Source organism: Equus asinus, chromosome 21 (assembly GCF_041296235.1).
Source record: "Equus asinus isolate D_3611 breed Donkey chromosome 21, EquAss-T2T_v2, whole genome shotgun sequence".
In the NCBI taxonomy this organism is placed as follows: Eukaryota; Metazoa; Chordata; class Mammalia; order Perissodactyla; family Equidae; genus Equus; species Equus asinus.
In genome coordinates, this window is record NC_091810.1 from 49,971,981 (window position 1) to 49,997,400 (window position 25,420).

Sequence of the window (25,420 nt, forward strand, 5' to 3'; positions counted from 1 at the left end):
GCAACATTCTTATGGGTTTGGGCCTGGTCACACAGCATACTTCTCTGCTAGGTGTACTGACCATTCTTTACCCTGCTCTGGACCTGGGCCCTTGACCATCTTCCCCACCATGATATCTTCTGCAGAGGCAGGGTACCAGCATAACTCTCTCGTGCTAGCTGCACCAATCCACGACCCCTGGTCCTAACGTCTGCCCCCTAACCTCACTCTCAGCAACATAATGTCCTGGGGCACAGCACCCGATGTTCTACATATAGCCTTGCCACTGCTGTTCTGACCTTTGAGCCCCCTGATCTCACTTTCTGACACTTCCAGCTCCAACCCAACTTGGGGCTCTGACCCTAGGGCCGTGTCTCTCTATCTGCAGCTTGATCGGGGATTGCTATCTGTGACCATGACCAGGGGCTCAGGCCGTGCTGCCCACCTCCTCCTGGACCAGGTGGCTGTCAGTGACGGCCGGTGGCACGATCTGCGGCTGGAGTTGCAGGAGGAGCCAGGTGGCCGGCGGGGCCACCATGTCCTCATGGTCTCATTGGATTTTAGCCTCTTCCAGGTCTGACACCTGACCCTGGGGTAGTCCATTCTCAGTCTTCCAGCCAGACTCACCTCATTTGACCCCACCTCTAGTCCAGCTCCTCTCAATTCCCTCCACTGCACATAGTCTGATCTTCTCCCTCTAGGCCCCTCCTCATATCCCTGCTCAGAGCCTACCCTGCCAGCCAGGCTGGTCCACTACCAGGCTCTCATATCAGGGAGGCTACCCAGATTCCTGGCCTGGTCTTAGGGTACCTCTGCAGCTAGCACTTTGCCTAACTCCTGGAAACCCCTTCTGGTCTCTGCTATTCTCTCCAGCTCAAAATCATGGAGTTTCAGGGTCTGTTCTTGGTCCAGGAGAAAGGCACCTGTCTGAGCCCTGCTCTTGACTGAAACTGTCCTATCAACCATCCCTCGTGCTCCAGCGCATCCTCCACTCTCGGGAGCAGATCTTTCCCAGACCATTCACCTAGTCCAGGACGACAGGGAAGAGGGACAACGCATAGTCATACAAGGCTAGGACAAGGCCAAGATTGACTCTGGGACAGGGCAGGGATCCATCAGTACCCGCCCCCCACAATGCTGACTGTCCTCCTCCCCCAGGACACGATGGCGGTGGGGAGTGAGCTTCAGGGCCTGAAAGTAAAGCGACTCCATGTGGGAGGCCTGCCCCCCAGCAGTGAAGAGGAGAGTCCTCAGGGTCTGGTTGGCTGTATCCAGGTGGGGGTCAGCATGGGAACATGATATGGGGCATTAGGGTGAGTGGTCAGAGATCAGGGGCACCTTGGGACCTGTAAAGTTGCATTCACATGGGGGTTGGCATGGGGTACGGGTGATCCAGAGCCATCAGAGACAGGTCAAGCCTTTCTGTCAGAGTCTAGCTTAAATTATCAAGCGTCATTAGAGGTCTGTGTCAAGGACAGAACAATTAGCGGACCCATGGGGGAGATTGAATTCAGGATATTGGGGTGAGGGTATGGGCTTTGTTGGGGGATCTGAGGGAGACTGCATGTCAGAGGTCATCAGACAGATGGCTGGCTCTGCAGGACTTGGGGCTGAGGTGTTTTGACATGGGTCTCACCCCTTGCTGGCTGTGTCCACAGGGGGTATGGCTTGGTTCCACACCTTTGGGGTCCCCGGCCCTGCTTGCTCCCAGCCACCGAGTGAATGTGGAACCTGGCTGTGTCGTGACCAATGCCTGTGCATCTGGGCCCTGCCCACCCCACGCTGACTGCCGAGACCTCTGGCAGACCTTTTCCTGCACCTGCTGGCCAGGTGGGGCCTGAGGGGGGACAGGATGACATGGGCAGGAACCAGGGGCTCATGGTGAAGACTGGGGGACCTGGAGAGCCTGGAGGAAGTGGGAACTGAGAAGAACAGGTGTTATTCTCATGCTCTGTGGTCAGTATCCTGAGCCCCCTGACCCAACCTGCAGGTTACTATGGTCCAGGCTGTGTGGACGCCTGCCTCTTGAACCCCTGTCAGAACCAGGGGTCTTGCCGGCACCTCCCAGGAGCCCCCCATGGCTATATCTGTGACTGTGTAGGTGGCTATTTTGGGCACCACTGTGAGCACAGGTAAGGGGCTGGGAAAGACGTGGTTGGGGGAAGGGAGGCTCACTAAGATATTATGAAAGCATCTCACCTGGCTGTCCACCTCCAGAATGGACCAGCAGTGCCCACGGGGCTGGTGGGGGAGCCCAACCTGTGGCCCCTGTAACTGTGATGTTCACAAGGGCTTTGACCCCAACTGCAACAAGACAAACGGGCAGTGTCACTGCAAGGTGTGTCTGGCCCCCGATCCCTGACCTTTTAACTCTTCTCTAGATGTAATTTGTGGTGCTTATTCATCTTGCTGACCTCTGTCACCTGACTCTGACCTCTTACCCCTGTCCTGTGATCTAACGGCTGTCTCTTGTCCTTGACTTTTATGTGTCCCTCCCTTACATTTCCTTTGAGGCCCAGTCTTCCTTCTGGCCTGTGAACACTATTCTCCTGACCCTTTGCCCTTGATTCCACTCATTCCCCAAGCCCTGACCTGAGACCCCTACCTTAAATTCTGACCTCTGACCTCAGGCCCCTGACCCATTCTTAAACAGGAGTTCCACTACCGACCTCGGGACAGCGACTCATGCCTCCCCTGTGACTGCTACCCTGTGGGCTCCACCTCACGTTCATGTGCACCCCACAGCGGGCAGTGCCCCTGTCGCCCAGGAGCCCTTGGCCGCCAGTGCAACAGCTGTGACAGTCCTTTCGCAGAGGTGACAGCCAGTGGCTGCCGGGGTGAGCAGACTCCACCCAGCTCTGCATACAGAGGGCTGGCTCTGGCATGCTACCAAGTATCATGGCATGCTTGGCTCCTTAGGTGGGGACTCTAGGGGGCTTCTTTAAGGGAGACCTCTTACGCCCAGGGACCTCCACATTTTCCCCAAGTATTCTGATGACCTATCACAATCTGACAGGCCAGCTCCTGTGAGACCAGCAGGGGAGTGGTGGGTGGTTAGCCTGAGGTGAGTGGTAGAAGGGCAGTGAGCATGGCTGTCACTTGTCCCAGCCTCTAGCCGTCTGGCTCAGTGCCTCTTCTCTCCCTAGTGCTCTATGATGCCTGCCCCAAGTCCCTGAGATCTGGCGTGTGGTGGCCCCAGACCAAATTTGGTGTCTTGGCCTCAGTGCCCTGTCCTCGGGGGGCCCTGGGTGAGTACTGGGGGACAGGCACATCACTTAGGTGGGGGTGGGCCTGTCCTCTGACTGCTGGAGCCACTTCTTTTTCTGAGTTGTTCCTGCAAAGAGGTGGGAGTAGGGTAGGGGTCCATGTGGGCCCCTCACTACCTCCTAGGGGCTCTGGGTCCCTTCCCACCCCCTCATTGAGCCTCCATCTGTTTCTCTTGGCTTCTGGGCAGGATTGCGGGGTGCAGGTAAGGGGTACATGTTTGCTCAGGTGCGCTTTCTGCTCCGCTGCCAGAGCTTTTGCAGATCCCTCCCACTGCTTGAAGTCCCTACAGACCTCTCCCCACTGCCTGAGGTTTCTAAAAGCTATTCCCAACTGCTTGAAGTCCCTGGAGGCCCCTTTTGGCTTTCTGAGGGCCCCAGAGCCCCTTCTCTGATGCCTAAGGTCCTCAGAGATCCCTCCCCACTGCCTGAGGATCCTGAAGATCCCTCCCCACTTCCTAAGGTCCTTGCAGACCCCTGTTCAGTTCCTGAGATCCCTGCAGGCCTCTCCCTAGTGCCTGAAGTTATGAAAGAGCCCTCCCCTCTGTTCGAGGACCCTACAGACTCCTCCCTGCTACCTGAGGGCCCCTCCCCCTGCCTAAGGCCCCTGCAGAACCCTCTCTGCTGCTTGAGGTCTCCGCAGTGGCTGGACAGAGACTGTGTATGCATGCTCATGTGTGTGTTTTTCTGTGCCTGTGCACGCGTCTGTGAGTCTGCCTTGGGGAGAGGAGGTTCTGTGTTTAAGTTAGGGTCCTACTTGCTAGTGGATACAAACTCCCTTAAGGCCCAGGTTAATTCTCATTCAATATTTAACCCCCATCCCAAACCCACAGACAAGGAGAGATGGCAGCAAAGTCACCACTGGGGCAGTTAAAACTTGTGTGAGAACTTCCACCCTCACCTCCTTTGGTCACAAAATATTGCTGGAAAATCTGGTCTGTGTTGGCATGTCTGTGTATGTGTATGAGAGAGCATTGTGCATCTGTGTTTGTCCTGGTCCACGCATCTATGAGTGTGCAGATGTGAGCATTGGGGTGTGAGTGTGCACGTGTGTGTGGGGGCAGCCCTACTCTTGTGCTTGTAGTTGGTGGTTCAGAATGGTCCATAGGCCCCTCAAGAATTGACAAGAAGCTAGGGCCTGCCTGGGCTGGGGGCTGGGGCTGCTCCATCCACAGCTCTAGCCACAGGTGCCTACTACTCTGGTCTCTGCCTCAGAGTTCCCTCTGGGATAGGAGAGGGTGCTGTGGTCACCTCCTCAGCAAAGGTGTCCAGGTCCCAGACCTGACCAGGGATCACCTGTCCCCAGGTGCTGCCGTGCGGCTATGTGACGAGGACCAGGGTTGGCTGGAGCCTGACCTTTTCAACTGTACCTCCCCTGCCTTTCGAGAACTCAGTCTGCTGGTGAGACTGCCTAGACCTTGCCCTGCACTCAAGACCTGCCCTGACCCTGGCCTCAGCTTACCCAGGCCTGTAGTGGGCTCCAGACATCATGCTCTAGCCCTTGACCTCCTGGGCTTTTCCTGGTTGCCCTTTACTCTGGCCAAACCCTTCTTCCTGTGAGGCTTTTGAGAAAGGCCTAAGGGACCACAGAGCAACCACCCCATCTTTGTCCTGGCAGCTGGATGGCCTAGAGCTGAATAAGACAGCACTAGATACTGTGGAGGCCAAGAAGCTGGCTCAGAGGCTGCGGGAGGTGACGAGCCACACTGACCACTACTTTAGCCAAGATATCCGAGTCACTGCCCGCCTGCTGGCCCACCTGTTGGCCTTTGAGAGCCACCAGCAGGGTTTTGGGCTAACAGCCACACAGGACGCCCACTTCAACGAGGTGGGGCTGTGCCCAGTGCTCCCAATCCCCTGGCCCTGGACCCCCAGCCCTGAATCCCCCACTCAGGCCCCTCCTAACCCCGGGGAAGGGAAGGCCCTGGGCTCTCCTTCTTCCCTTGTCCTCTCTAGACCCACCTCCTTGCCTGCTAGGTCCCCTCTGAGCGCCTGACCAGACCCCTTAGGCCTGCCCTGTCCCTTCACACATCCTCACCTGGCTGAGTCCACTTTTATCTCCCTCCTCCCAGAATCTGCTGTGGGCTGGCTCCGCACTGCTTGCTCCAGAGACTGGGGACTTGTGGGCAGCACTGGGGCAGCGGGCCCCTGGGGGCTCCCCAGGCAGTGCAGGGCTGGTGCAGCATCTGGAAGAATATGCGGCCACACTTGCAAGGAATATGGAACTCACATACCTGAATCCTGTGGGGCTAGTGACACCCAACATCAGTATGTGGCGGGTGGGGTGGAGTGGGGTTGGCAGGGGGCTGTGAAAGGGCAAGGACCTGGAGGTCCGAGGGGCTTGGGGCTATTGATGTTACCATTAGTGGCAAGGGGCTGTGCCACCACCCTCAGTGCTTTTCAGGGACAGGCTCTGCGCTGGTAGCAAGGAAGCTATGGGTTGTGAGACTTGGGTACAGGATGGGGGTAAGCCTATCAAGATAGTGGGACCTGCAGCATGGGGAGGAGATCCTTGATGGGTCTCATCCCTCTTCCTCCGGGGCAGTGCTCAGCATCGACCGCATGGAGCATCCTAGTCCGACCCGGGGAACCCGGCGCTACCCTCGTTACCACAGCAACCTTTTCCGGGGCCAGGATGCCTGGGATCCTCACACCCACGTGCTACTGCCTTCCCAGGCCCCACGGCCGTCCCCATCCGAAGGTGAGAGCCCTTGAGTGACCACTGGGTCAGGTCCTGATTCCTTGCTCTCCACTAAGCCAGATACCATGTCACCCTCCTGCCAATTCTCCTCTTGGCAGGCCTCCCCTGTGTCAGACCCCCTGTGTGACACCTTCCTACGTCAACCTTCCACCCCACACCTTGCCACACGATACTCTCACCTCCCCAGAGCCTCTCCCTCCCCAGCGATGACCTCTTACAGGCCTTGATATTCAGGATCCAGCCCTGGGTAGCCCATGTCCACTTTTTGGGCTCCTGCCCCCCGTCCTCCCAGGGAAGAGATTCCCATGCTTGATGCTGGGTTGGGTTCAGAGCTGGATTTTTGGGTGCTCAGGGTCAGAGGTCACTGATAGTGGCTCCTCCCCCTCCCCTGGCAGTTCTGTCCACAAGCAGCAGCAGCATAGAAAACTCCACCACCTCAAGTGTGGCCCCCCCACCAGCGCCCCCAGAGACTGAGCCGGAGCCTGGGATCTCCATTGTCATCCTCCTCGTTTACCGCACCTTAGGGGGGCTGCTCCCTGCCCAGTTCCAGGCCGAGCGCCGGGGCGCCAGGTACCATGGATGGAGTTATTCCAGGCCCCCCCCTCCCCAGCCGCTTGAGCTTCCTGCAAGCTTCTACCCAGCCTAGCACCCCGTTTTTTGGTGGGAAAATGACCAGGTTCACAGTCATATGGAGATGCTCCTGTGTATAGCTCCAGGGAGTCTTGTCCATGCTGGGTTCTATGTGAACTGTGTTCTGTCGAGTCGCGCAGAGTAGCAGACAGACACAGAACCACAGGTGAGAACAGTCACATAGGGAAAGGTGCAGGAGCCAGGTACAGGCAGGCAAGCTGGCTGATAGAGTCAGGCAAGACGGGCTGACTGATGGAGGTCAGATGGGGGTGGCAGGGAGGGCATCTTGAGGCAAACAGTCTGGAGCTACCTGGGCCCCAGACCCCAGTGTGGGCAGTGGGTCTGGAAGCCCTTTGGCTGCAGAGAACCTGCCATTTCTGCAGAACCATGACACCCCGGTAGGCCATGGACCTTTGTTCTTGAAGCAGCCTAGCAGAGGCTGAAGGGATTCTCAAAAACAGCATCCACTCTAGGGCATCCCAGATGCTGGGTTGGCCATAGCAAGTGGCATGAATACAGTGAGGTAGGCAGTCAGAGATTGGGGAGGTCAGCAGTGTCCAAGCCCAGGTGGGGTGTCTCCTCAGGCTTCCCCAGAACCCTGTTATGAACTCTCCGGTGGTCAGCGTGGCTGTGTTCCATGGACGCAACTTCCTAAGGGGTGTCCTGGAATCCCCAATCAGCCTCGAGTTCCGCCTGCTACAGACAGCAAATCGGAGCAAGGCGATCTGCGTGCAGTGGGACCCACCTGGCCCGTGAGGACCTCCACTCTGAAACCCTTGGTCCCCCGTTAGCCCCTGGGAGGCCCAGCCTGCCCCTGGGGGCCCCACTAATGCCCCTGCACACCCAGGCCTGTGAGGAATGCTGCTCCCCAACTCCAGGCACCCTCCGCCCGTCCCACCATGTCTCACAAACCCCCACCTGGCAATGGGGCACTCCCCAGAGCAGATGGAAGGTCTAACTGCCCTGTGGCCACAGGGCGGACCAGCATGGCATGTGGACAGCACGGGACTGCGAGCTGGTGCACAGGAACGGGTCCCACGCACGGTGCCGCTGCAGCCGGACAGGCACCTTTGGGGTCCTCATGGATGCCTCCCCCCGTGAGGTGGGGCTGTGTTCAGCGTCCCAAAGAAGTGGGAGGGTGAAAGGGCAGGGATGCCCAACACCCCACCAACCATGCTTGTCCCCACAGCGGCTGGAGGGTGACCTGGAGCTGCTGGCTGTGTTCACCCATGTGGTTGTGGCAGTGTCTGTGGCTGCACTGCTTCTGACTGCGGCCATCCTGCTGAGCCTCCGCAGCCTCAAGTCCAACATGCGTGGGATCCATGCCAATGTGGCAGCTGCCCTGGGGGTGGCAGAGCTCCTCTTCCTGCTGGGGATCCATAGGACCCAAAACCAGGTGCAGGGTCAGGACCACGGGACCTGTGACCTGATGACCTTACCTGGCCCAGGAAGGCCTGGGGCTAAAGTTCAGGGTCAGAGGTCAGGGATGCTTAGGTTGGGGCCAGGGTTTGGGGCAAGGATACTGGGGTAAGATGCTGTGGTTTAGGGGTCAGAGGTGGGAAGCAGATGCTTGGGGTAGGGGTCAGAAGTCGGGGAAGGAAGGAGAGGTTGTGACGTCCCCCTACCCTGCCTTCAGCTGGTGTGCACTGCGGTCGCCATCCTCCTGCACTACTTCTTCCTCAGCACCTTCGCGTGGCTCCTTGTGCAGGGGTTGCACCTCTACCGCATGCAGGTTGAGCCCCGCAATGTGGACCGCGGCGCCATGCGCTTCTACCACGCCCTGGGCTGGGGCGTCCCTGCTGTGCTGCTGGGTGAGGGCCCTCCCCACTATGACCCCTGACCTCCGGCTATCACATGGCCTGAGGTCCTCACCCTGCCCCCAGTCCTGATCCTGCCCCAACCTCAAACCCCCATGCTGTCTACTCAGGGAGGAACCCGCTCTGCCCTCACCCTCGGCTCCTCCCCCTACATGAGGAGGTCAGCAGCTCTAGAACATGTCCCCTCCCTCCTCTCCCTTCTCCCCCACAGGTCTTACCGTTGGCCTGGATCCTGAGGGCTATGGGAACCCTGACTTCTGCTGGATCTCGGTCTACGAGCCTCTCATCTGGAGCTTCGCAGGCCCTGTCGTCCTCGTCGTTGTGGTGAGTGCCCTGCACTCAGTGGCACCTGTGTGTTCCCCTTTGTGAGGGGAAGGGGGCCCTTCAACAGGTGTGGTGGTGTCAGCTGAGGGGTGCCAGGTGGCAGTCCTCAGGCTTCCGGGGCCCGTCCTCCATTTCTGTTCCCCACTCCACTGGCGTGGAGATGGGAGGCATGGCCTCGGAGACTCGGCTGCTCTCCCTGCCTCTGTCTCTCTGTATCTCTCTCTCCATCTCAATCTCTCGGTCCCTCTCTGGTTCCCTGTCTCTGACTTTTTCTATGATTCTAAGCTGCTCTGTCTCCCTGTTGCTGATCTCTGTATTTTGTGTGTGTATGTGAGTGTGCACGTGCTTCTCACTAGTTCTGCCTCTCTCTGTGAGTCTTGGTCTCTGTGCCCATCTCTCTCTGTCTGGCTCTCACTATCTCTGTCTCTCTCTGCCCGGCCCTTGCTCCACATGTCTGGCCGTGGGTTCAGATGAATGGGACCATGTTTCTCCTCGCTGCCCGCACATCCTGTTCCACTGGGCAGAGGGAGGCCAAGAAGAGCTCTGTGCTGTGAGTTGGCTGGCTGGGAGAAGTGGGGGATTCTCAGCGTGCTGACCCCCTCCTGGGGGGGTTCTGGGGGCCCAGAGCATCCCTGGTGCTCACTGGGCTCCATTCCCTGCGGTTCCTCTCTGGTGCCCTTGCCATACTCTGGCCCCAAATATGCTTTTGCCCTGCTGTCTCCTGAGTCTCCCATGGCCTGGCTCACTTTGCCCCCTGCCCCGTATCTCCCCACTGTCTTCCATGTCTTCTCTCATGGCCCACTTCCTGTGTGTTTTCCACATGTCCCCTCATGGCTCCCTGAGTATTCTCCTGGTTCTTTCTGTGACCCCTCATCTCCCCTAGTGTCCTCCTGAGTCCTCCATGTTCCTATGTGAGTTTCTTTCCTTTCATGTCCCCTATGTGTCCCCTGTGTGACCCCATGCATCCTCCTGTGTCCCCTGCGTGAGCCCTGCGTGACCCTTGCACGTCCTCTCCTGTGTCCTTCCATGTTCCTGCGGCAGGACCCTTCGCAGCTCCTTTCTGCTCCTTCTACTGATCAGTGCCTCCTGGCTGTTTGGTCTCCTGGCGATCAACCACAGCATCTTGGCCTTCTACTACCTCCACGCTGGCCTCTGTGGGCTCCAGGTAACTCTGGTGCCCCTCTCTCACCCAGAACCAGATGGGGCTTCAGCAGGGTGGGTCCAACCCTGGGCAGGACATTGACCCCAGGCCTGGAGCTGATTCCTACTGGATGACTGACGCCAGATTGGGTGCTGATCCTGGATTGACCTTCACTCACACTGAGGCTCCTGGCTGCTTGCTGGTCTAATTGACCTTTGCTGACTCCAGTCACTCATGCCACTCTGGCCCCTCATTGCCTCTGCTGACTTTCTTTGACTCCCTTACTGAGTCCCCCCTTGGGCTCCTCACTGAGTCACACTAACCTGTGGTGACTGACCTCCCTTGCTGACCTACAGTGACTTATGCCAGCCCTGACTCACCCCCTGGTGGCCCTACTCTGATCTTCTCTGACTCAATTCTGATCTCTCGCTGACCTTCACCAACCCCTCACTGACCTCTCACTGACCCACAGGGCCTGGTGGTGCTGCTGCTTTTCTGCGTCCTGAATGCAGATGCTCGCGCTGCCTGGACACCAGCCTGTCTGGGCAGGAAGGCAGTGCCTGAGGAGGCAAGACCAGCACCTGGGACGGTGAGGGGCTCCCATGGCTGGGAGTCAGGGTGGGGGCCTGAGAGGCCAGGGTTTGAGGCTTCTCCAGGGCTGGCTCACACTCCTTTTCCCACCCCCTCCTCCAGGGGCCTGGGGCTTACAACAACACGGCCCTCTTTGAGGAGAGTGGCCTCATCCGCATCACTCTTGGTGCCTCCACCGTCTCCTCAGTGAGCAGTGCCCGCTCTGGCCGGACCCAGGACCAAGACAGCCAACCGGGCCGCAGCTACCTCAGGTGAGTGGAGGGGCCTCCTTGTGAGGGGCACACACAGCTCACAGCAGCTCCACTTTGCCAGGGCTTGGCATTACCGGGTCCTAAGGCAGTGGCTCCACTCATCTCAGCCATCTGGGCCTCTGTTGCTGCCTCTGCCCCAGATGCCTCCTGCCACACACCCAGGGATGCCTTCAGAGCCATTCCACATGCAGCTGGCTGTGCACTCACAGACACCCAGACTCCCAGCACCTCATCACATCCCTCTTTGATGGGGGGCTCCTACATTTCCAGGGACAATGTCCTGGTTCGACATGGCTCGGCTGCTGACCACACTGACCACAGCCTCCAGGCTCATGCTGGCCCCACGGACCTGGATGTGGCCATGTTCCATCGAGATGCTGGTGGAGGTGGGGGCCTGGGCCAGGGAGGAGGGAGGCAGAGGATCTCTCCCTGATTCCTCATTCTTCTGCCAAAATTGAAAGCAGCAGCTGACTGCAGTAGGGCAAGCTCTCCCCAGGTCACTGCCCCAGGAGGCCCCTACCCACCCTTGATCTCCTGATAAGTTCCTACCCTACTCCCAAGTTCCCGCCAAGCTCCCAACCCCTGTCTCCTTGCTGTAGTCACCCTTAAGACTCCCTAAGTTCCTCACCTCCCGAAGCCACTGCTGTACCTTCCTCCTGACCTTCCCACCTCCAGGCGCAGACTCCGACTCTGACAGCGACCTGTCCTTGGAGGAGGAGAGAAGTCTGTCCATCCCATCCTCAGAAAGTGAGGACAACGGTCGGACACGAGGGCGTTTCCAGCGTCCACTCCGCCGGGCAGCCCAGAGTGAGAGGCTCCTCACCCATCCCAAAGGTGATGGGGCCCTCTGACTTTATGGGTGACCAACACATGCCCCATATTCCACTTAGATGTGACCCAGGAACCCTGCTAGTCCCTGAGGATTCCCACGACTGACTTATGGGGAACCTGGGGTCAGCATTGGGCCCCCGAGCACCTCTCCCCATCCAGCCTCCCAGCAGTGTTCTGCTGGTTAGAGACCCAGGAACAGCCTGGGCAACAGAAGAACAAGGTCAGGGTTGTTATAGGGTGATGTGTCATCCCTCCAGCCCCTTGTCTGGGTTGGGGTTCAGCCTGGTCTTCCTGACCCCTTGACCATCAGGTTGCCCTACCCCCAGTCTCTGTCCACCGCCAGTCAGAAGTAGGGGGCTTATCAGTAATCCCCTCCCTGGATGGTTCCATTGATCTCTGAGAGACACCCTCCGATTCCTACTTCTGCTCAATGAGAATAGCCAGGGTTTCAGGAGTCATTAGGGTCAAGGGTCACTGAGTCTGGATAACAGGGGTCATGAGTCACTGGGGTCAACCCAGACGCTCCTGTAACTTGCCCTGGCTCCACAGATGTGGATGGCAATGACCTCTTGTCCTACTGGCCAGCCCTGGGGGAATGTGAGGCTGCTCCCTGTGCTCTGCAGACCTGGGGCTCTGAAAGGCGCCTGGGGCTGGACACCAGCAAGGATGCAGCCAATAACAATCAGCCTGACCTGGCCCTGACCAGTGGAGATGAAACTTCCCTGGGCCGGGCCCAGCACCAGAGGAAAGGTATGATCCCTGACCTTGGTCTGCACTTGAGGGACCCTGGGGACTATCCATTTCAGTCTCCTAATCCCAAACTGCTTCACAGGCATCCTGAGAGCTCCTCTTGCTCTAATCTGGGGAGTTTCTGCTCCTCGACCCTGCTTCATGATCCCTGGAGACTGCCCCTGTCCTGACCCAGGGGATTACTGCCTCCTCACTCTGACCCCTGTCCTGCTGCCTCTTTGGAATTCCTAGGAGCTGCCTCTGCCCCTCCCCAAGGGATTTCTGCCCCCAATCCTGTGTCAGGGATCCCAGAGGCTGTATATCCCTAGACTCAGGGAGTTCCTGCCCCCCCCATACACACCCTGTCCCCTATTTGTCTGTCTCACAGGCATCCTGAAAAACCGATTGCAGTACCCACTGATGCCACAGACCCGAGGTCCCCCTGAATTGTCCTGGTGCCGTGCAGCCACCTTGGGCCATTGCGCTGTGCCGGCTGCCTCCTATGGTCGCATCTATGCCGGAGGGGGCACAGGTAGCCTTTCACAACCAGCAAGCCGCTACTCCTCTCGAGAACAGCTGGACCTGCTCCTCCGGCGGCAGATGAGCCGTGAGCGACTGGAGGAAGCCCCTGCCCCCACTCTGCATCCCCTGAGTCGGCCAGGTTCCCAGGAATGCCTGGATGCTGTGCCAGGCCGCCTGGAGCCCAGAGATCGGGGCAGCACCCTGCCACGGAGGCAGCCACCTAGGGACTACCCTAGCTCCATGGCTGGCCGCTTCAGATCACGGGATGCACTGGACTTAGGGGCACCCTGCGAGTGGTTGAGCACATTGCCCCTGCCCCACAGTGCCCAGGACCTTGACCCACAGCCCCCACCTCTGCCCCTGTCTCCCCAGCGGCAACTCTCAAGGGACCCCCTCTTGCCATCCCGGCCCCTGGACTCTCTATCCAGGAGATCGAACTCAGGGGAGCGGCTAGACCACGGGCCTAGCCGGCACCCCTCACGAGAAGGCCTTGGGCCACCCCCGCAGCTGCTCAGAGTTAGGGAGGACCCAGCCAGTGGCCCTAGCCATGGCCCCTCCACAGAGCAGTTGGACATTCTCTCCTCTATCCTCGCCTCTTTCAACTCCTCGGCTCTCTCCTCCTCTGTGCAGTCCTCAAGCACACCCTCGGGCCCTCACACCACTGCCACGCCTTCTGCCACTGCCTCGGCACTTGGGCCCTCCACGCCACGCTCTGCCACATCCCACAGCATCTCGGAGCTGTCACCAGACTCAGAGTAAGCAGAGTCCACCCACCAGCTCACACCCTCGTCAGCTTAGGGCAACCTCCTGTGTTCTGCCACAGAATGGGCTGGGGGTTGGCAGACAGTGTGGGTTACCCCAGGCTCAGCACAGCCAAGGGGCCACAGGCTGAGGGCAGAAATCCAGCACGGAATGGGGACATGATTAACAGGGACTTGGGAGCTATAGGATTGAGGCCAGCCACCCTCCCTTGCACCTCTGGGGCTAAGGAGGAGAGATAGATGACTTCCAAAGGGTTTGAGTTAGTGGAGGGGGGCAGGACAGGAGCCAAGGCCTAGAAGTGGGAGGTATCCTGATACGTAGAAGGGACAGGGGAGAAAGGAGGAGTCTTTACTTGGGGGCTTTGCTTAGGGAGTAGTATGGGATAATGAGGGGCCAGAAACAGTGCCAAGATATGGGCACTTTATATGCTGGGCTGAAGAGTTAACTTTGAGGGTAAATCATTCATTTGTTGATTTATTCAGTCAATATTAAGTTCCTCCTGCCTGCGGGCACTGTGGGGTGGGGCATACAAGAATGGAGTTGGGACCTGGGACATCTCAGGTGCCTCTGGGGCATCTGCAGGGTAGGGGATGGCAGCTGGGTACACAGGTGTCAGAGAGAGTGAGGAGGAACCAGGAGCTGCCAGGCTTTGGAAGCCAGAAGGAGAGTTGAGTTTTAAGAGGGAGGAACAGCTAGGTCAGGCTCTGTGGAGGTCTGTAGGGTGAGAAAAGGCTTTAGGGGGAAGAGGACTCCAGGAGTGGGGCAGGAGATCAACAGAACCTGAGCAGAGTCAGGAGAGGAGATAGGGACCAGAGATTTTGGGGCCTGGTGCCCAGGACTCTGGAAGGATGCTGGGGGTGGAGAAGAGAGGGAGCTGTGTGCATCACCTGGGTCCTCCTGCAGCCTGGCCTTGGGGTCTGGTTGTTGAGAGGGCTGGGGGACAGAAAAGGGGTTTAGGCTCTGGAGATACACTTGACCTCTCTGAGCCTCAGTTTCTTTGTCTGCAAAATGTGTCTGTAGTAACAAATTTTTTGAGATGTGCAGCTTTTGAGACAAAATTTGTCAAGTGCTTTAACATAGTGTCTATAGTAGGTGCTTGCTAAGTGCTTAGAGAAAAGACATAGGTGGCTGGCCAAGGGGCCTTGCTCATGAATCTGGGGGTCCAGAATGGGTGAAGGGCTCTGAGAATCCCAGAATAGGCATAAGGGGGCTGGAGACTGAGGCAAAGGGGATGGGGGCAGGGAGGGGAGCGGTGGGGAGGTGGGCCAGGCCAGGTCCCGTCCCACGGGGGAGTCCAGAGCCACCTGACTCAGAGTCCTCTCAGCAACCACCTTTCATCTCCACATTCAACTCTGCAGAGTTCCCAGAAGTGAGGGTCGCTCCTGAGGGGCCGAGGAGGAACAGCGAGGGCGATGGAGGACTTGGGCCAATGGAAGAGACTCCAGGAGTCAGGAGCTGATCCTGAGGCAGCCTCCTACCCACCCCTTGCCCCCAGCTCTCCCTGTTGCTGCAGTGCTGAGGCTCCACACTTACCTGTGAGCATGTGTGTGACACATGCACAGAGCAAGGGAACTGAAGGGAGGACTTTTATACGTTTTGTACCTTTGTAACCAGAGAGATATGCTTATGTTATTTTTCAGCTTTTCTGTCTCCCAGGGTTCTGCGGCTGGGCTGGGAGGGGGAGGGGGGTAGGGGGAAAGAGGTGCAGAGTTTGACCCCATTTGGGTCCCTGGCAAACCATATACTCTTTCTTCTCATCTTACTGGAGTGGATTCAGACAGGAGGGGCAAATGCTCCCCAACCAGGTTGATCTGAGTATTGTCAGGGCCCAAAGTGCAGAATTGATCTTTGCTTTTTCTTGGATGCCCCAAGGGCCAAACTTCTGGGACTGGGGGTTGGTCTTGGAAACAGGGGTCCTCTGACCCCTTCACAGGGCCTTGCTCATGCCGACCTCCTCGTGGATGTGTGTGTTTATTATGTGGAGTCCCTGCCACTTACTGCCTTATGACCTAGGATTGATGCTGTGGGGCGCTGGTGGAGCAGCAGATGTCATGTTTACAGAGCAAGGCTTCCCTTTCTCCCATGGGGAGGGTTTCAGGCCTCTATTCAGACATTCCTGCGGAGGGTAGACCGAGGGGTCATTTGCCAGCCCCTGCCCCTGCTGTGAGCAAAAGTTGTCTGTGGTGCCATTTGATTTCCTGTTGCTGCCCCCTTTAGAATTTATTCTGAAGGGTGGAGTGGGAGGAGGAGCAAAGGGAGCAGAAACAGGAACTGAAGACTCAGAATGTAGGTGCCACTGCCTCCCATGTTTACAGGAACTCCCTGGCCCTTGGCACCCGGGCTGCAGGAAGTGACTCAGTACCACCCTCCTTTATTCCTTTCTACAGGGAAAGATGACTGTTAGGACCTTGTTCACAAAACTCTCACTTTTATTACTTTGTCTTATGTCCAGAACTGGGGACTTGTAAATTTTGTTACTTTGTTTACAGATCAAGATTTAAAACATTTTTAAACTTTGTTTACAACTTAAAACTTTGAACTTTTACACTTTGTTTACAGTTGAGAATGTTTTTTTTTCTTTGTTTACAAGCAAAAAGTAGAGAAAGTGGGAGAGGGGCTTGGAGGACCCACCTGTGAGGACCCTGGGCCTGGCCATCTTGAGGGGTTTCTAACCCCTTGTTATCCCAGGTCAAAGGTCAGCCCCGAGTCCCCTCTTGAACAGCAGACCCAGAAGGCCTTGAGAGTAGGCAAGCTCTTACCACTGGGAACAGTGGCTGTGCAGGGTTGTGGGGGGGATCTGTACAGACACACCCCTCCCCCCCACATACTCTTGGGAGGCAGTTTCCAAGGAGATTGAAAGTTCTACTTTACTGACTGGTGCCAAATCCCGCCAGCCAGGATCCCAGCTCTCCTTACCCGGAATGACCCCCACCCTTGAAGGGTTGAGGGGCCCACTGCGGGGAGAAAGGGTTGTCCTTGCTATGTCCTAGGTTCTGTAGATGCCCCTCTCTGGGGGTCCCCACCTCCAGCCCAGTGGCCCCTTTTCCTGTCTGTGTAAATTGTTCCGTGAAGCCGCGCTGTTTTGGGAATAAACTTCTATAGAAAATGGTTAGTGCCTCTTTCTGTTTGCGGGTAGAAGGGTGGAGTAGGAGGGTGGCTATGAATGATTCAGGCCAGGCTGACCTTTGGGGGAAATCTGAGCACTGCCCCCACAAGAATATTCAGCTATTTTTAGCCCATTTCATTGGAGATTTGGACCAGGTTCCCATCTCTTTCATCTTGAATTCTGGCCAGTCACCTTGTGATTGAGGCCTGAAGTATGAGCAGAGGTGCTGAGAGTCAGGTCTCAAGGGAAACCCCCCTCCCTGTCAAGGCAGCAGCATGATGATTTCCTAAGTCTTCAGGGCCTGCAGCCCAACCTGGCATTTGCTGCCACCAGGGGTCAAACCATCTCTAGGAACTGCCCTTGCTAAACTCCTCAGCTCATTGACAGCACTGACCCCTGCGACCTCTAGGACCTGGAGCTGGTAGGGACGCTGTATTCCTCTGTGGCTCAGGCGGAAAACTTCAGGCATGATGTCCGGGCTGTGCTATACGCAGGGGAGAGGAAACTCCCAGCCTTACTTCAGATCTGGGTGTTCAGAGTTGAAGGGAAGCTGGGGCACCTTTGGTCTCAGAGACATGCCTGGTCTCAGGGAAAAAGGCTTAGGGTGGCGCCCTCAGTGGGAGGCATGAGAGGCCATGGATACCCGACGGAGAACCAAGGCTCTGGTCGCTAGCGGCGCCCCCAAGCATCCTGCCCGCTTGGGGTTTTCCCCTCTCCATCCCGCGGGGACCCTCCACAAGAAGCCAGGACACGCTATCAGCCCTGTCCCACTCAGGGCCCTGGGGCCGCGGCTATGGCCAGCCCAGCGCGGGTCTTTAGTCCCAGTTCTGCAGTTCCACCCGGCTCAGGGAGGAGGGCTAGGCGAGCCACGAGGGGGAGCAGGAGCCAGGCCGCAGGGGAGGAAGGGGTTAAATCTTCCTCCTCCAGGCTCTCCCCGCCCATAGAGCGCCTCTTAGGCCCCGACCAAGCACGCTGATTGGCCCAAACCTTCCCCGTCCTGCCGGGGATTGGCCTGTGGGAGCGCGCCGGAGGCCTTGCCCCTTTCCCAGCTCGGCCTTTCGGCCCGTAGCAGCCTCTTGCTGGAGCTGTGGTAGCAGCCGCCACCTGGCAGCCCTCAAGCCATGGAGCCGTCGGAAGCTTCGGGGTGAGTGCGGGGCGCGGCCTGGGTTTCCCGTGTCCGCGTCCACGTGCGTGTCTGCGAGGCGCCGGCAGCCTCCTGGCCCCCGCGCAGGCGCCCGGCTTGGGTTGGCTCGGAAGGGGTACCGCCAAGTCTGGAGCCGGCGTAGGCTGCCTACAACGCCTCAGTTTACCGCTTTGCCGCTTTTCTGCGGGCGGCTGCCCAACTGCAGCGAGGGATGGGGGCGGGAGCCGGCTGTGCCAAAGGCCGGTCGAGCCTCGCTGGAAAGCTAGCCGGGGGCCGTAGGGAGGCGGCTCCGTGCGGAGGAGCCGCGGCCCAGGAGGTGCGCCTGTGGGGCGCGTTGGGGCCGGGAGGTCGCTGCAAGATAGTCCATAGCCGGGGCCTGAGGCCGGCCGCTGTACCACTCCTACGGGAATGAGCGCTTCGGCCCTTCTGGCAGCTGTGCCCTCCCAGCGGGAGGGGCCAAGGACCCAAGCCCCGCCCTCCAAGCACGCGTCCTGCTGGTGGGGGGTTGGGGGGGCGGTGGAGGGAGCCTTTTAAGAACACCTGAGTGACTCACGGAGGAGGGGCGAGGGGGCTCAAAGATCTCTGTGGGACACGTCAAAGTCTTTAAGGTTCTTCTTTGCACCCATTCCACTCCCTCCTCCAACCGGGACACCCAGGCCCTTCCCTGGTGAGTTCCCGGCCCTCGGCCCTGGCCCTCGGGTGGGATCCTTCCCCTAGGTCAGAGCTTCTCACAGATCAGAACTTTCCTGACAGGCGAAAGCTTTCCCGGCAGGGGAGAGCTTCCCTTCAGGTAAGATCCTCCCTCTGAGATCTATTCCCAGGTGAGAGCCTCCCCAGGTCAGAGCTTCCCGTAGGTGAGAGTACCCTCCAGATCAGAACTTTCCTGGTGGGTGAAAGCTTGCCCCCAGGTAAGAGCTCCCTCTCTAAGAGCTCCCATTCCCAGGTGAGATCTATTTCCAGGACAGCTTACTCCCAGGTCTCCTATTCCCTAGTGAGAGCTTTCCCCCTCTTCAGGTGGGAGCCTCTGGGCAGATCAGAGATTCTCCCCAGGACAGAACTTACCTGGCTGGTGAAAAATTTTGAATCAGGTGAGAGCTTCCCCCTAGCTGAGATCTATTCCCAGCTGAGATCTTCCCCCATTTCAGGTGGGAGCTTCCCTTTCCAGGTGGAAGCCTCTCCTTCCAGGTGAGTCCCCTTTCTCTCCAGGTGAGAGCCATCCCCTGGCTTTCCCAGATTAGGCCTGAGATCGTCTACAACTTGGACCCTGGGGCTGGAGGCCCAGGGGCAATATTAGCCCCACCTCTCTCCTTCTTAGAGGGGAGGGTCTCATCTGAAGAGTGCCTTGCCTGAAGAACTGGACCCCTAGTTTGCTGGATCCCTTCCTTGCGTGTGCTCTCAGCCAGCCAGCAGTGGGCTCATGGGGCAGCTGGATAAGGACTCAGAGACTGGACGGGGATTGGCTGGGGGAGAGCAAGGGGCTGGGAGGGGCAGTCAGCCTGGGACCTGGATTGGTAGAACCCTCAGGGCTGGGTAGTGTGGACTGTGCTCATCATGCTGCCTCTTCGTGGGGGACTTTGTCCCAGCAAGCGCTTTCCACTAGCCAAAGTTCAGGCACTGCCCTGGGTGTGGGCATGGAGCCAGCTGGGGGCTGGACCTACCTAGATCTCGGGGACTAGATATCAGTCAGGTGGTGACTCTCTAGTCTCAGGTGGATGTGTGGGGGAGGTTGGGCCAGGGGTGCCCTGACGGTGTCTCTGGTCTTGCCACCCCAGACAGAGGGATACACAAGCACTGCTGTCCACAACACAAGAAATGGAGCTGAGGAGGCGAGACTACCAGGTGGAGCGGCCACTGCTGAACCAGAAACAGCTGGAGGAGCTGGGGCGCTGGAGCTCAGTGACTGGGACCCACCAGTGGCGAACCTGGTTGCAGTAAGGCTGAGGGTTGGGGCCTAGGGGCACTGGCAGGACCTAGGTAGCCTCTATCCCTGATACCTACCCTTGTGTCCTCAGGTGCTCCCATGCTCGGGCCCGAGCACTTCTGCTCCAATACCTCCCTGTTTTGGCTTGGCTACCCCGGTATCCTGTGCGTGACTGGCTCCTGGGTGACCTGTTGTCTGGCCTAAGTGTGGCCATTATGCAGCTACCACAGGGTAAGCCACCTGTCATCTGGAGGCTGTACCCTCAACCATTGCCTGGTGACCTCGACCCTTTAAGGCCCTGGCCTAGAAGCCCTGTGATCTGTGGCTGCCCCCAAACCTGAAGTCATGACCCCTGCCTCTGCAACTGTGGCCTATGACCTAGGGCTGGGATTCCCTCATCCTTTCAAGGCCCTGGCCCCTTAGCCTACATTGCCACCATTCTACCTCCAGGCCTAGCCTATGCCCTCCTGGCTGGACTGCCCCCCGTGTTTGGCCTCTACAGCTCCTTCTACCCTGTCTTTATCTACTTCCTGTTTGGCACTTCCCGGCACATCTCTGTGGGTGAGTGGAGCCAGGCCCAGCCTTGCTGGAGGATGCCCACCTCCCTCATGGAGGACAGATTGAGGGCGGGCTGAGCAGAACAAGGGAACTTAGGGAAGAGAGCAGCATTGGTGCTGGGCTGCTGGAAGACTGGCCCAAGGGTCATTCCCATGCAGGAGTAGGCCTTTGACCATGGGACCACGCAGTCAGGTGACCTAGAGGCCCTGGCTCCGGGCGGATGTTGGGGGCTCAGAACTTGGCACAGGCCTGATAACCTTTGGCGGGCTGTGCCCCCTCCTCATTCCACCTTTCACAAGGGGAGCAGTTCTGAGCCAGTGGGCATAGGTGGGCAGGGTAGATGTGCGGGGCCCACATTTCTAGTCACCCTCAAGAGCCCTTGAGCTCAGGGTTCATACGTGACTGCCAGCACTGCCACTATTTGCACAGCATAGTCTGAGGATATTTGTCTAGAACTGGATGTCTGTCTTCTCCCTTAAGACCAGGGCTCCAGGGCAGGACAGTGTCCTCTCCCGTTCAGACCTGCCCTGACCTGTCCCTGTAGGCACTTTTGCTGTCATGTCTGTGATGGTGGGCAGTGTGACAGAATCCCTGGCCCCAGATGAGGACTTCCTTCAGGACTTGAACTCCACAGTCAATGAGACGGCCAGAGATGCTGCCCGGGTGCAGCTGGCCTCCGCACTCAGTGTCCTAGTTGGCCTTTTCCAGGTACAGAGCAGTCAGGAGTACTGTCCCCCTACTACCTGCCCCACTGCTGAACCCATCCCCCCAACCCCCGTCTGCCAGTTCCTCTGAGTGTCTGACCATCACCATCCTCCTCCTCATCACTCTGGCTGTTGACTCATCCCTCTCTGATCTTACCTGCCCTGGGCTATGCCCCAGCCACCCCTAGGACCCCCACCTCCCCTGATTGCCCCTGGCCACCCCACAGGTGGGGCTTGGCCTGGTCCACTTCGGCTTCGTGGTCACCTACCTGTCAGAACCTCTGGTCCGTGGCTATACCACAGCTGCATCTGTGCAGGTTTTCATCTCGCAGCTCAAGTATGTGTTTGGCCTCCAATTGAGCAGCCGCTCTGGGCCACTGTCCATCATCTATGTGAGTGAAGGTGGGAGGAGGGACAGGTGGGTGTGCCCATGAGCTTGAGTGCTGGCTGTGACCCTGCCTCCCCTCAGACACTGCTAGAAGTCTGCTGGAAGCTGCCCCAGAGCGTGGTTGGCACCATGGTCACCGCACTTGTGGCAGGGGTAGTGCTTGTGGTGATGAAGCTACTGAATGACAAGCTGCAGCGACATCTGCCCCTGCCGATCCCCAGGGAACTGCTCACGGTTCGGATTCTGGGGGGGCAGGGGACAGGGGAGAAGGGCAAGTGGGGATATATTCCTGCCATACGGGCATCCCCCAGGCATTTAAAGACTAGCTGGCATGAGCACTGGTGAGAGTTCCTGGGGACTGGGCGGACCACAGCGGAAAGCTCCTGAGTTAATATCTTCCTGCCCCTGAGAGACAGCATCTCTCTTTTCCCAAAATGGTGGCGTCTGTCTCATCCTGTTGCTAGCTTGTCCCTCTGAAGGTTTTGCTTTAAGCCTCCCCCTTCACCCCCAAAGTGGTTTCTCCATCCCCCTTGACAGTGGTGCCAGCACCTCCCTCCTCTGACTCTGTCCTCTCCTCCCAGCTCATCGGGGCCACAGGCATCTCCTACGGCGTGGGCCTGAAGCACAGATTTGGAGTGGATGTCGTGGGTGACATCCCTGCAGGGTGAGCTCTGGCCCCTGCCAGGTCAGGGAGCTTGGGTGGCCAGGGTCAGCACCTTCCTTTGGCCTCACAGATGCCCCTCACAGGCTGATACCCCCAGTGGCCCCCAACTCCCAGCTGTTCGCAAAACTTGTGGGAAATGCCTTCGCCATCGCTGTGGTTGGGTTCGCCATTGCCATCTCGCTGGGGAAGATCTTCGCACTGAGGCATGGCTACAGGGTGGACAGCAACCAGGTCTGGAGGACGGGATGCGGGACAGTTAGCAGGCAGTGGAGAAGGTCTGAGGGGGATGGAGTATCAGGTGGGACACAAGGAAGCAGCAAACAGATGTGGTGGGCCATGTGGGGGACTGAGGATGGGGGAGCAGGACACAGGACAACAGCCAAGTCCTTGAGGGCTATGCAGTGGGGGTGAAGGTTGGGGATGCCTAGGCCTAGACACAGTTGCTTGGCGAGTGACCAGGCTCTGCCACTGAAGTCTCCTCACACCTGCTCTCCCCTCCACCAGGAGCTGGTGGCCCTTGGCCTCAGTAACCTTATTGGGGGCGTCTTCCAGTGCTTCCCTGTGAGTTGCTCTATGTCTCGGAGCCTGGTACAAGAGAGCACAGGGGGCAACACACAGGTGGGCTCAGGTGTGGGCGCGGGTGTGCTTCTGTGTGTGCATATGCTGCTTTGCCTGGGTTGTCCCACCCTCCTCCCCTTGCTCTCCCCCTGCTCCCTCCCTACTCTCCCCCCACCCCCCTGCTCTCCCCCCACCCCCTACTCTCTTGCCCCAACCCTACTCTTCGCCTCTACTCTCCCCACACTCCCCCTACTCTCCCCTACTTTCCTCCCAACCCTTACTCTCCCCTCCCCCTCCTCTCCTCTCTTCCCCCACCTCTACTCTCCCCCAACCCCTACTCTCCACCCCCACCCCTACTCTCCACTCCCACTCTCCCTCCACTTTACCCCCAACCCCTACTCTGGCCCCACCCCCCCACTCCCTTCCCCTGCTCCCCCACTCTCTTCCCCTACTCCTACTCTGCTACCCTCCTGCTCACTCCTGCCTCCTGCTCACTCCCACCCCGCAGGTAGCTGGAGCTGTCTCCTCCCTCTTCATCCTCATTATCATTGTCAAACTTGGGGAACTCTTCCAAGACCTGCCTAAGGTGAGCCCCCACCTCCACCCCTACCCAGCTGGGTTTGAGGGCCTTGGCCAGGCCAGGGGCTCAGATCAGTCAGTCACATCCCAGGTGAGGGGCAGGGATACAAGGTCATGCCATTTTTCAAGGTTGAGACCTTTGGGGTGAGATTTGGAGTTGAGAGTCAGGGGTTAGGACCTTTCAGAGTCAGATCCAAGTTGTTAGGTTCACGGGCCGGGTGGTGGTTAGCGTCATTTAGGGTTATGCCCAGGTGCTTGGGGTCAGTCTTGTTCATGCCCAGGTGGCTGGGGTTGTCAGTATCTGGGCAGCTCTCAGCAGCCCCTGGTGACACTGTCCCCATGGCAGGCAGTCCTGGCAGCCGCCATTATCGTGAACTTGAAGGGCATGTTGATGCAGTTCACAGACATATGCTCCCTCTGGAAGGCAAATCGAATGGATCTGGTGAGAGGCCTGGGATCCCAGGGGTGGGATTGGGGCCTTCAGCTCCAACAGCCCCTCTAGACCCTGCTGACCACTGCCCTTCTGTTTTTAGCTCATCTGGCTGGTGACCTTTGTGGCCACCATCCTGCTGAACCTGGACCTTGGCCTAGCAGCTGCGGTGGCCTTCTCCCTGCTGCTTGTGGTGTTCCGTACGCAGCTGTGAGTCAACCCTTTTGGTCCCCCCAGTTCCAGCTGGTGAGGGAGTGACATTCCACACTGGCTCCCCCAGGTTTCCCATGTCTCAAGGACAGCCCCAGGCTCCTTAGTACCCCCTCATTGTCCTTTTCTCTGCCCTCTCTCCTCACACTCACTGTTCTTCACAGGCCTCACTATTCTATCCTGGGGCAGGTGCCAGACACGGACATTTACAGAGATGTGGCAGAGTACTCAGAGGTGTGTGGGGGTGCTAAGCAGGAGGAAGGCCTGGGTGGGGTGGAACAGAGCCAGAATGGACTTTTATCAGTCCCTTCCACACCTGGCAAGGACACTGGGGGCTGAGGGCACTTTGGTCCTTGTAATTTCAAGGGAAGAATTTGGATCTATGACCCCCAGTTAGAGTATAAGGGACTAGGAGGGGCCCGAGAAAGAGTGGACAGAGATAGGCCTGGGGGCCTGGGTACAGGTCTGTCTTGGAGCCAGCAGTACAAGTCCCATCCTGCAGACAAGCCCTGGGTCAGGAATCCCAGAGGGATTCCTGTAGGGGAGGCTGTTTCCAGATTTATCAGTGGAATTACTGGATCTCTGTCATTTACCTCCTGAGAAGTCTCATGCCAAGTGCTGGTAAAAATAGGTGGGGCTCTGGAATAAAACAAGCCCATTCCCCCTGACATGGAAACTTGAAGGCTGAGCACAGTATGATTAGGCAGAGTAAGGGGAGGACATGAGGGGGAGCAGCTCAGCTGGATGGAAAGGGAGGAGGGAACACATCGTGCAGGCCCAAATGCTGAGCAGAGACCTGGGCAGTGCTCTGAATGGGGTGGGAGCTGGGGAAGGCTTGGTTGGGATGGCAGCTAAGGAGGGTCTCTCTATCTGCATGCAGAAAATAGACCACAGGGCAGGAATAGGAGACCCAAGAGGAGGCCTGAGAGCCACTGAACCCTGGCCTGGATATTGGCAGAAGGGCAGGGGAGATGGGGAGGGAGAGGTGCAGGATGCCCTGGAGGAAGCCCTGACAGTCCTGGCCAAGGGCCTGGGCAGAGGGAAGGAGCAGGATGAGGACTCAGGATGACACCACCAGGCCTGTGGCCCAAGCTTCTGGGAGGGCACGGGCCACAGGCTGGGCCCATGCTGGCTGGGGAGCAGAGGGGTGGGGGGCAGTGGGTGCTGGGGCACATGGGGGAGGAAAGGCAGCCAGGAGAGAGGAGGGCTCAGCCACCCCAACCCTGACCCACCCCCAGGCCAGGGAGGTCCCAGGCGTGAAGGTCTTCCGCTCCTCAGCCACTGTGTACTTTGCCAACGCTGAACTCTACAGTGACACGTTGAAGCAGAAGGTGAGGCTTGGGGTCCCCAGGGTGAGTGTCAGAGGGTCCCTCACTTCCACAGAGTGTCCACATCCCCTTCCCTGATATTCACCTCTAGTGTGGTGTAGACGTCGACCGCCTCATCTCCCGGAAGAAGAAGCTGCTCAAGAAGAAGGAGCTAAAGCTGAAGCGACTGCTGAAGGAGGAGAAGCTCCAGAGACAGGCAGGGCCCCTTGAGCCGGTGACTCCTGCGTCTGTCCTGCTGCTCACCCGACGCAGCCTTTCTCCCAACCTCCTGGGCTCCTGACTTCTCACC

General features: G+C 58.3%; 1 protein-coding gene across 8 annotated transcripts in view; it reads left to right on the forward strand.

Moving 5' to 3' along the window:
• The window catches only part of LOC106830652 (cadherin EGF LAG seven-pass G-type receptor 3), a 43,852-nt gene that overhangs the window by 14,211 nt on the left and 4,221 nt on the right, over positions 1–25,420 (forward strand). Inside the window, exons 10-49 of one of the 8 annotated variants that reach the window (XM_070492912.1) lie at positions 368–553; positions 1,138–1,254; positions 1,638–1,809; positions 1,970–2,111; positions 2,197–2,317; positions 2,633–2,816; positions 3,126–3,227; positions 4,549–4,643; positions 4,861–5,070; positions 5,315–5,510; positions 5,788–5,943; positions 6,339–6,513; positions 7,158–7,325; positions 7,549–7,675; positions 7,763–7,969; positions 8,210–8,384; positions 8,602–8,714; positions 9,185–9,264; positions 9,756–9,879; positions 10,328–10,444; positions 10,549–10,697; positions 10,968–11,083; positions 11,373–11,531; positions 12,078–12,278; positions 12,646–13,534; positions 19,564–19,722; positions 19,804–19,943; positions 20,163–20,273; positions 20,815–20,978; positions 21,202–21,366; positions 21,444–21,596; positions 21,944–22,026; positions 22,110–22,257; positions 22,531–22,644; positions 23,093–23,170; positions 23,510–23,605; positions 23,697–23,803; positions 23,968–24,037; positions 25,042–25,134; positions 25,223–25,327. In XM_070492912.1, the coding sequence (XP_070349013.1) occupies positions 368–553; positions 1,138–1,254; positions 1,638–1,809; positions 1,970–2,111; positions 2,197–2,317; positions 2,633–2,816; positions 3,126–3,227; positions 4,549–4,643; positions 4,861–5,070; positions 5,315–5,510; positions 5,788–5,943; positions 6,339–6,513; positions 7,158–7,325; positions 7,549–7,675; positions 7,763–7,969; positions 8,210–8,384; positions 8,602–8,714; positions 9,185–9,264; positions 9,756–9,879; positions 10,328–10,444; positions 10,549–10,697; positions 10,968–11,083; positions 11,373–11,531; positions 12,078–12,278; positions 12,646–13,534; positions 19,564–19,722; positions 19,804–19,943; positions 20,163–20,273; positions 20,815–20,978; positions 21,202–21,366; positions 21,444–21,596; positions 21,944–22,026; positions 22,110–22,257; positions 22,531–22,644; positions 23,093–23,170; positions 23,510–23,605; positions 23,697–23,803; positions 23,968–24,037; positions 25,042–25,134; positions 25,223–25,327 (6,267 nt within the window). Of the gene's footprint in view, positions 1–367; positions 554–1,137; positions 1,255–1,637; positions 1,810–1,969; positions 2,112–2,196; positions 2,318–2,632; positions 2,817–3,125; positions 3,228–3,433; positions 3,449–4,548; positions 4,644–4,860; positions 5,071–5,314; positions 5,511–5,787; positions 5,944–6,338; positions 6,514–7,157; positions 7,326–7,548; positions 7,676–7,762; positions 7,970–8,209; positions 8,385–8,601; positions 8,715–9,184; positions 9,265–9,755; positions 9,880–10,327; positions 10,445–10,548; positions 10,698–10,967; positions 11,084–11,372; positions 11,532–12,077; positions 12,279–12,645; positions 13,535–14,899; positions 17,792–17,817; positions 18,459–18,805; positions 18,880–18,936; positions 18,977–19,563; positions 19,723–19,803; positions 19,944–20,162; positions 20,274–20,814; positions 20,979–21,201; positions 21,367–21,443; positions 21,597–21,943; positions 22,027–22,109; positions 22,258–22,530; positions 22,645–23,092; positions 23,171–23,509; positions 23,606–23,696; positions 23,804–23,967; positions 24,038–25,041; positions 25,135–25,222; positions 25,328–25,420 lie in introns of those variants that run through there. The other 7 variants (XM_014840320.3, XM_044754292.2, XM_070492910.1 and 4 more) reach the window with 7 other exon arrangements.